Here is a 10,099-nt window from a genome sequence, read left to right as displayed (position 1 = left end):
GGTCAGGTGCACTTTAAGGCCACGTAAAGTGTCGAGAGTCCGCTGGCAGAAGGTCACGGGACAGATCCAGCAAGTGCCACGGGTCGACTTAGATGACTACTGGTAGATACACCTGTGGGGCCCGACGTCCACCCCACCGCCCTCGCTAGGCAGGTGGGGCACGATGTCTGCCCGGTCCGCTCCACCGTGTCGGTTGGCTCCCGCCGAGCCCCCGCCGACCGAGTGATGGGGCCCTTCGCGCTAGCGCCCTCTCTGAGGGACATCCTCGTGCTGCTGGCTCGTAGCCACAAGAGGTTAGACCACACACCCGTGCACTCCGCAGCTATCGCTAACACGGGGGAGCACGCACGCGCTCGCACCAGCGAGGGATTACCTCTTGACGCGCGCACCGCGGCCCCGCGTTCACTCTAGCCGCGCATTCCCCCACGCAGTCGCTCCACACAGAAATCACAGACACCGCACCAATGCTCTGTACTAACTTTTATTCTCTGCGCAAACCCCCGCACTACCTGGGGGGGGAATATTTTGCGAGAAGAGCCTACTGCTGCCCAAGTCCCCAGATACTCAAACGCCCCACCACGTACCTCATAGCTGTACTCACGGCGTCGCACAGACGCTGTGAGAGTCGGAGGCAAGAGGACAAAACGAACTTTGCCTATCGCTGGCTCGTGGCGGCACTCGCTGGCGTCACACGGATGTTGCGAGCGGCTCGAGGAGGCAGGCGGTGGGGTCTTGGCGACCAAGATGTTGAAGAAAAGATCTCCTTTCAACGGCCTCAGGCTCCCCTCTTTATCCCCCTGACTTCGTGCGCCTATCGGTGATTACTGCCCATTTTCCGCCTTTTTTTGTCCTTACATGGAGCGTTGCTGCTGGTGCTTCTGCGACCCATTGTCTGTACATTCGCACTCATTAATATTGTTAATCCAGAATGACACCCGACTGGCGAATACACACCCTGCGAGTGTGTATTCGGTATGGGGGTCGGGGGAGGTCGTGGCGCTGTGATCCCCCGTTCTCACGGTCTGCCCTTCTCGCTTATTCCACCCCAGCCCCTCCCGATGTCGTCAATGATTCATCAATGACTCATCAATGACTCGTCAATGACTCATCAATGACTCATCAATGACTCATTGCGGCTGGCCCAGTAAACCGTTTTCCGCCCATACACTATGAAGCCAACTCAGGGGCACCACAATGTACCCTGTCCTGCGAGGGTTGGCCAATCTCCTGGCACCGGGAAACCGTGGGACTTTCCTCATAGGGACCCTTCGGATCAAAACCCGTTGTGCCAGGCAATCCCCCGCCAGGACACTCCGTGTGTGCACTGCGTGTGAGTGCTCAGTGTGGTGGCCAGGGGGCGGGGGGGGGGGGATCGTGGCACTTGCAGAGTGGCTTTGATGCCGTGGCACCACACACCACCTGTGCCGCCTACTGTGCCACCTTGCTGTGTTTTAGCCACCCGGCGCTCCGCTCGTTGTTGTGAGGGTTGCTCCTCTGCCCTCCGCTGTTGCTGGAGAGCGACTGCCCCCAACTGATCAGTAGCAGCGTCCTTCACGATCCTCCTCCACAGAGACCGATCTTGGCACTGCTCGTACCACATCCTGTCGTGCGACATCAGCTCCATCTCTTCTCTATTCCGCTTCATGGCTCTCCAAACCTCTGAGCGAAGGTTGCGGTAAACCTCCTCATTCTCTCACGCGGGATGCTGTAGACGGTGAGAGTGGGCCTTTCACTTTTTCTCAGCCAGCCCGAACACCTCCTCTGTCAGCCAGGGTCTCTGGGGAGGTCTGGACCGTGTATCCAAAACAGCCATTGCAGCTGCATGAGCCACAGTTCTAAACCTCACCCATTTCTCTTCTACATCAGGAGAAGTGGGGGGGGGGGGGGGAGATGATGCCAACCTCAGCTGCAAACGATGATGAAATTCTTGCAACTTCCATCAGCTAGCTGAGACCAGGCCACTGTGGGTTTGCATGGGGTCCTAGATGGACACCCACCACCGGAGTGGAAGAATGGCAGGCGCATCTTACAGATCACAAGCCGATGGTAAGTGGACCGAACGCCTCCACAGTAGGTCCTGGTGTCATGGACATGGGCCCACATCCGCTGTTTTGTCACTATATAGTCCAGCAGATGTCCTTGCTTGGACCCGGCATGCATCCATAACGCGTGGATGCGCTGATGCCAGAACAGCGTTTTGGTCATTAATACAAGTGCATGGGCTGCACAGAAGTCTAGCAGCCTCCTATCGTTATTGTTGAGCTGATCTTGTCAATGTCTTCCAATCACTCCAGCCCAGTTGCCCGCATCATGACCCACTTGGGCATTAAGGTCACCCAACAGGATAACTATCCCGAGGGGCCCTTTTTGCGAGCATCTGTGACAGGAGGTCATAGAAGGCATCTATCTGACTCATCGGCCTTGCCTGCATCCCTCCATTGATGTTCATCTTCGGTGGGGGCGCAAGCAGCCACCACCACCATTCCTACATTTGCATAATAATTTCCTTAAGGAGGTCATGGTTTTAAACTTAAGACTGCTTGTCAGGTTTGCTTTAATTTTGCATCATGGTGTTCCTACTTAAAAGGCCGTTCAGCCTGAAGTTGTGTGCCACGTGGACCAGTCACCATCTGTCTCCATCTGTACGGAGATCGAGCGTTGCCCCCTCGCGCAAGGCGTGGATTTTCTCCAGATAATAATAAACGTGACTCGGCATTGCTCAGCTGAAAACATCTTAAAATAAGAGCCCAACGGAGGATGGCTTCTGATAAACATTCACATTGAGTGCGTCTTTGAAATGCAGGGTGTTTCAAAAAAATATTAACACTCGAGTGTGACCATCGCTTGTAATGGGAAAGGAACGGATATTGCACTGTAACATGATAACAATTGTATGTTAATAGATGAAAAAAAGTCTCCACTTGTTCGTCACCGTTGTCAACGCATGACTGGAAACTTCTCCACCATGCCCATCAGGTCCCCACACGCCCTTGGGACACCGCCAAAAAGCCTCAAGAACAATTTACAGATCAGCTGACACGACTCGACAAATCCTTGCAAAGTTAATATTTAGAAGTGACTCCCACAGTGTCGCTGCGACTGCTGCCACCGCTCTCCGTTGCTTTCTCCTACGAGCGAGTCGGCCCCACTGCTCCGTCTGCACGGCGCATGGGGCCGTACATAAATGACGTCACGAGATTTTGGGCAATTTTTAACCCCCCCACCCCCCTTGTCACACGGCGTCACGAAAAGTCAGACCCCCCCCCCCCTCAAGTATGACGTCACAAAGCTCTGCCCCCGCCCCCCCCAAAAACCATATTTCCATTAAAAAAAAACATGCTTCAAATCGCTTTAAACTATTGTCATTGTAGCGCGTATTTAATGTGGCGCTGCACTCTGATGTTGTAGGAGTGTTGTTATAACTATTCTATATGGATTTAAAGTTGCGCATTTCGATGTGACGTCACATTTCTCTCCCCCTCCTCGTCACAACATCGTCACAAATGTCTGACCCCCCCCCCCCTAGGTGCGTGACGTCATTTATGGACGGCCCCAACCTCGGCTGGTGCCGCGGGCGCCTTCCCCACCATCGCAGCTGAGTGGGTCTCGCGCGGCGTGGCCACGATGCTGGAAGCTGCTCGCGATGGGTGGAGGGGGAGAATCTCTCACTCGGAGGACGCCTTCACGGCCGCATCGACACACCAATCAGACGGTGGTGTTGCCGCAGCGGTTTATAATAGGGGACAACTTTAAAATGATATCTTCGTTGGGCAATTCACGTTGAAAGAATAAAAAAAATGTTTTAACACGGCAAAACAATTTTAATAAAAGTGTTTTTTAATGAACAAAATCATTGCTCATCTCCAGCTGGCTGGTGGTGCTCCCTTCCCCCTCCTCCCTCCCCTCCCCTCTCACCTCTCCCCCCCCTTCTCACCTCTCCCCCCCCTCCTCACCTCCCTCCTCACCTCCCCCTCCTCCCTCCCCCCCTCCTCACCTCCCTCCCCCCTCCTCACCTCCTTCCCCCTCCCTCCTCACCTCCTTCCCCCTCCCTCCTCACCTCCTTCCCCCTCCCTCCTCACCTCCCTCCTCACCTCCCTCCCCCTCCCTCCTCACCTCTCCCCCCCCCTCCTCACCTCCCCCTCCTCGCTCCCCCTCCCTCCTCACCTCCCCCCCCTTCTCACCCCCCCCTCCTCACCTCCCTCCTCCCCCTCCCTCCTCACCTTCCCTCCTCCCCCGTGAAGACGTCACGTGACCAGCTCACCTACCCGGAAGTGGCGTGCGAGCAGGCGGCCGTGGTCGCGAGAGAACCAAAATCCTCGCTCCCTCCTCCTGGCTCCCTCCTCCCTCCCTCCTCCCTCCTGGCTCCCTCTCGGCTCCCTCCTCGCTGTCTCTGCTCGACTCCGCGATGGATAAATACGAGAAAATAAAAGTCGTAGGCAGAGGAGCCTTCGGGTGAGTGAGCGACTTGTGAGTGTGAGTATGTGAGTGTGTGAGTATGTGAATGAGTGTGTGAGTATGTGAGTGAGTGTGTGTGAGTATGTGAGTGTGTGTGTATGTGTGTGTGAGTGAGTATGTGTGTGTGTATGTGTGTGTGAGTGAGTATGTGTGTGAGTATGTGAGTGTGTGTGTATGTGTGTGAGTATGTGAGTGTGTGAGTGACTGAGTCAGCCGACCCGTGGCACCTGGGTCTGCCCCGTGACCTCCTGCCAGCGGGCGTTGGACACTTCACGTGGCCTCAAGGTGCACATAGCCTGGCACAAGCGTCGTGGTGACGTCACCGCCACTTAGTGGCGAATGGCGGTTGTTGTTGTTGAGTGTGTGTGTAAGTGTGTGAGTATGTGTGTGTATATGTGTGTGAGTGAGTGTGTGAGTGTGTATGTGAGTATGTGTGTGAGTGTGTATGTGTGTGAGTGTGTGAGTGAGTGTGTATGTGAGTTTGTGTGTGTATGTGTGTGAGTGTGTGAGTGAGTGTGTGTGTATGTGTGTGAGTGAGTATGTGAGTGTGTGAGTATGTGAGTGAGTATGTGAGTGTGTGTATGTGAGTGTGTGTGTATGTATGTGTGTGTGTATGTGTGTGAGTGTGTGTGTGAGTGTTTGAGTGAGTGTGTGAGTGAGTGTGTGAGTGAGTGTGTGAGTGTGTGTGTATGTGTGTGAGTGTGTGTGTGAGTGTGTGAGTGAGTAATGTGCGTACGAGAGCGAGTCGACGTTAGGGTTGGTTACAGGTATGTGGTGTGAGCTAGCGGTGCCTCTCTGGTTGCTATGGTCGCTCTGGTTGCTATCGTTGCTCTGGTTGCTATGGTCGCTCTGGTTGCTATGGTCGCTCTGGTTGCTGTGTTCGCTCTGGTTGCTATGGTTGCTCTGGTTGCTATGGTTGCTCTGGTTGCTGTGTTCGCTCTGGTTGCTGTGTTCGCTCAGGTTGCTATGGTCGCTCTGGTTGCTGTGTTCGCTCTGGTTGCTATGGTTGCTCTGGTTGCTGTGTTCGCTCTGGTTGGTATGGTTGCTCTGGTTGCTGTGTTCGCTCTGGTTGCTGTGTTCGCTCTGGTTGCTATGGTTGCTCTGGTTGCTATGGTTGCTCTGGTTGCTATGGTTGCTCTAGTTGATATGGTTGCTCTGGTTGCTATGTTCGCTCTGGTTGCTGTGTTCGCTCTGGTTGCTATGGTTGCTCTGGTTGCTGTGTTCGCTCTGGTTGCTATGGTTGCTCTGGTTGCTATGGTTGCTCTGGTTGCTATGGTTGCTCTGGTTGCTCTGGTTGCTCTGGTTGCTATGGTTGCTCTGGTTGCTATGGTTGCTCTGGTTGCTATGGTCGCTCTGGTTGCTATGGTCGCTCTGGTTGCTGTGGTCGCTCTGGTTGCTGTGTTCGCTCTGGTTGCTGTGTTCGCCGCGTCGTGAGTAGCTGAGTAGTGATGGAGTGGTCGTGCAGCAGCATCATCGTCGTCGTCGCCGTGATGATCTCTCCTCGGTGGCTAGGGGCGTTGCGTCATCACGCGCTGTACCACGGCCTCTGCTCCGGATGACCACAGGCGCCACCGCTACTGGAGGGAGTTTGTAATCGTATCCATTTGTGCATCATCAGGGGTAACCGCATCTACTGCTGCCATGGTTTGTGCAGTGGCTGCGGTTTATGGTGGACCACGAACGGCTTCGTGGAAGCTGCTCGTGGAAGCTGCTCTATAAAAATGCATCGCAGCGCCCAGTGGCTTCTTCCTCACGTTGGACGCGAGAGCGTTCCAGACGGCCGCAGAAGTCGCGCATCTGAAAGCGCCGCGGGACGTTGCTTAGCAGCCAGAAGCCGCTGCTGCGAGGGTGACGAGCGGAGCGCCATGTGACGCTGCCTGTTCGTGACGCTCCTTGACAACATCAGGCGGATGAAGTAGTAATAATAATAAGTAGCAACACAAGCGGTCTGCATCAGGCGGATGAAGACTGCTTGTGTTGCGACCTGAAACGTCGTGGGGTTTTTGCTTTTATCTTTTTGTTTTCTATCCCCGTGACTTTACCGAAGGAACCAAGAAAATGAATTCCAGCAGTCACGAAAGTTTTAAATCTCAGCTCGGTCCGGCCCTGGCGTCACCCCCGGCACGCTCTTGTGTCCCCCTCCTCCTCCTCCCTCCTATCCCGTCCTTCCTGCTGCCTCTTCCTCCTGCCCCTCTCCTCCTCCTCCTCCTACCTCCTCCCCCGCCTCCTTCCCCCTCCTCTCCACTCCCCCGCCCCACCGTCCCAGGATCGTCCACCTGTGCTTGCGGAGGGACGAGTCCAAGCAGGTGATACTCAAGCAGATCCCCGTGGAGCAGATGAGCCGTGATGAGCGGCAGGCGGCGCAGAACGAGTGCCAGGTCCTCAAGCTGCTCAGCCACCCCAACGTCATCAAGTACTTTGAGAACTTCCTGGCGGACAAAGCCCTCATGATCGCCATGGAGTACGCGCCCGGTGAGGCCTTGTTGTCGTGGCGACGCCGTGCTACTGTTGGTAGTGTTGTTGTTGTTGTCGTCGTCGCTGTGATTGTTGTGGGTAGTCTGACACGCAAGTTAGATTTTATCGTAAAATAATTTGGATAGCGCCTTTACACGCCGGAGCTTTGCAAGGAAGTAACAGCGGCACAACGTTTGGTGTGACGGTGGCGCTGAGTGAAATAGATGAGTGGAAGCGATGGGGGCGAATCCGCGATTGCTGGAATCGGTGGAAACGGAATTGATGATGAATGGATCTAATGAATGGGGTTACTGAGTGGTAGCCGTGTAATGAGAATGTGAAGAGGGAACGGTAACGGTGGTGGTTATGAGGGGGAGATTAAGGGGGGGGTCGTGGGGTGAGCTCGGGGTAACAGTGAGTGAGGAGCGGAAACTTAGTGAGAGAAGGTGACCGCTTGATGTGGAGGGGAAAGTTTGTTCTAGGGAAGGGGAGGGCGAGAAGAGAGAGAGACGGCGTGGATTGAGCACCAGGAGGAGGAGGAACAGAGAGAGAGACGGCGTGGATTGGGCACCAGGAGGGAGGAACAGAGAGAGACAACGTCGATTGAGCACCAGGAGAAGGAACAGAGAGAGAGAATGTGGATTGAGCACCAGGGGGAGGAACAGAGAGAGAGACAACGTGGATTGAGCACCAGGAGGAGGAACAGAGAGAGACAACGTGGATTGAGCACCAGGAGGAGGAACAGAGAGACGGCGTGGATTGAGCACCAGGAGGAGGAACAGAGAAAGAGACGGCGTGGATTGAGCACCAGGAGGAGGAACAGAGAGAGACGGCGTGGATTGAGCACCAGGAGAAGGAACAGAGAGAGACAACGTGGATTGAGCACCAAGAGGAGGAACAGAGAGACGGCGTGGATTGAGCACCAGGAGGAGGAACAGAGAGAGAGACGGCGTGGATTGAGCACCAGGAGGAGGAACAGAGAGAGAGACGGCGTGGATTGAGCACCAGGAGGAGGAGGAACAGAGAGAGAGACAACGTGGATTGAGCACCAGGAGGAGGAACAGAGAGAGAGACAATGTGGATTGAGCACCAGGAGGAGGAACAGAGAGAGACAACGTGGATTGAGCACGTGGGAGGGCGAGAAGGCGACAAAATCGATGGACACAAGCATGGCACGATACGGTGGGGCAAGACCACGAAGTGATTTGTAGACCAGGGTGTGAGGAATTTGAATGTTCAACGTCACGGCGCTTGGCCCGAGCTTGTGGATGGACGGTGACAGAATGGAACGGCTTTAAAGATGGCCCGGGGGGGGTGAGTTGAGGATTGAGGAAAGGAGTGGCAGCCATTAGCGGGGTGCTTGGGGGTCGCGGAAGGGTGAAGGGGAGGGACGGGGAGGAGTGGAGGGGAGGGAGGAAGAGGTTTGGGCGGTAACGGAGAAGAGGAGGTGAGGTTTTGAGAGAGGAATGGAAGGGTGTTCAGGAAGGGGGACTGCCTGCTCCCCGTGCAGGGCACGTAGATTCCAGCGGAGCAGTGCAGCCCTGCGGCGGGTTGCTCGCGCCGCCAAAACAACAACGACCACAACAACCACAACAACAACCACAACAACAACAACCACAACAACAACCACAACAACAACAAGAGGAGCCATTGTTTTCGAATTCGGTCAAACAAATGTCAATGTTTCAGGAGCCACACAACGCACTGTGGTGGTGGTGGTGGTGAATACGAGATGGCAGTGGTCATTCATAAATAAATAACGTCCTCACTAAGCGCATGTCCTTTAAGGAGCCCCAGGTTGCCCACCCCTGCCCATGGTAAACTGGACTTTCATGGTAAACTGGATTCCCATGGTAAACTGGATTCCCATGGTAAACTAGACTTCCATGGTAAACTGGACTCCCACTGTGAACTGTATTCCCATGGTAAACTGTATTCCCATGCTCTTTGGTTCTATTCGGTAAAGTCACGTAAAAAACAACCGAATAGAACCAAAGAGTATGGATCCTTGCAGTCACGAAACTTTAAATCTAGAATGGAATGTATTCCCATGGGAAACTGGACTTCCAGTGTAAACTGGACTTCCATGGTGTACACAATGCTATATATTACACTACACCACTATACTACATTGGTAACTCTTTTATCTTTAGAACTGCTTGTTGTGTTGAGGTTGTTGTCTTTCCCTCACACCTCCAATTCGCACGGTTGGCTACGTACGGTGCGAAAGAAGTTCAACATACAACAAACACACAGCAGACAACAAAGACAAATTTCCCCTGTATAGCCTGCACAGACTGTTAGGGCAAGTGCTGTTAGCGAGTAGCACCTATGAAGGTCGGCACGGCACACGAGGGGGTGGGTGGCCAGCACCACGCCCGACCGCCTTTGCCTCCCCAGTGGCGATGTTTACTACACACCGCACCAGGTACTCATTTGAGGCCGAGTCGACCCGGGGGAGGCCCAGGACCGGTTAAGATAATCGTCCACGCTGTTGGTGGCCGTGAGCGAGAATCGAACTTGGGTCACCCGGGTTCGTAGCTAACCGCTGCTCTACCGCTCCCCACACACGACATACGTACAACATACGTACAACATACGTACTACATTCGTACTACATTCGTACGCGGTGGGGAACCTTTGTCTCCGTGGTGGCGGGGCGCAGGGGGCACCCTCGCCGAGTACATCCAGAAGCGGGGCGGCTCGCTGCTGGACGAGGACACCATCCTGCACTTCTTCGTGCAGATCGCCCTGGCGCTGCACCACGTCCACTCGAACCACATCCTGCACCGCGACCTTAAGACGCACAACATCCTGCTGGACAAGCGGCAGACGGTCGTCAAGATCGGCGACTTCGGCATCTCCAAGATCCTGAGCAGCAAGAGCAAGGCGTACACGGTGAGCGGCCGCGGCACGTCGGAATCGTTCCGGTTCGCTTCCCGGTGAGGAAGAGGTGGGGGTGGGTGGGTGGGGTGGGGGGGTGAAATCGTCATCATCGATCGTCCTCCATCGGCGATGTGAGGAAGGAATCGTCAACGGTCGCACCCCCACCGAGTCACGTGGCCGGAGGGTCGATCTGGCGACTGGTGGGTAAGGGACGAGGCGTTGGCCGTGTCCGTGCGGTACGTGGACAAAGGGGGCTCAATGCACGGAGCCCAATGGGCTGTACCCATCGCACGCCAGGCGGCCC

General features: G+C 55.0%; 1 protein-coding gene across 3 annotated transcripts in view; it reads left to right on the top strand.

Annotated features, from left to right (window-relative positions):
* The first annotated feature begins 4,222 nt into the window (after positions 1-4,222).
* LOC142930387 (serine/threonine-protein kinase Nek8-like) overlaps positions 4,223-10,099 on the top strand; it is a 38,422-nt gene continuing 32,545 nt past the window's right edge. For 2 of the 3 annotated variants that reach the window (XM_076072692.1, XM_076072693.1), the window contains exons 1-3: positions 4,223-4,452; positions 6,722-6,927; positions 9,575-9,807. In XM_076072692.1, coding sequence (XP_075928807.1) covers positions 4,406-4,452; positions 6,722-6,927; positions 9,575-9,807 — 486 coding nt within the window. In that variant the 5' untranslated portion in view covers positions 4,223-4,405. The remainder of the gene's footprint in view (positions 4,453-6,721; positions 6,928-9,574; positions 9,808-10,099) is intronic. The other variant, XM_076072691.1, reaches the window with a different exon arrangement.

The sequence above is a fragment of the Petromyzon marinus genome, chromosome 38, assembly GCF_048934315.1.
Source record: "Petromyzon marinus isolate PM22_M1 ecotype Great Lakes invasive population chromosome 38, UKy_Petmar_22M1.pri1.0, whole genome shotgun sequence".
NCBI classification, from domain to species: Eukaryota; Metazoa; Chordata; class Hyperoartia; order Petromyzontiformes; family Petromyzontidae; genus Petromyzon; species Petromyzon marinus.
The sequence above is the reverse complement of the archived record's forward strand: the minus strand, read 5'-3'. Positions and strand labels throughout refer to the sequence as shown.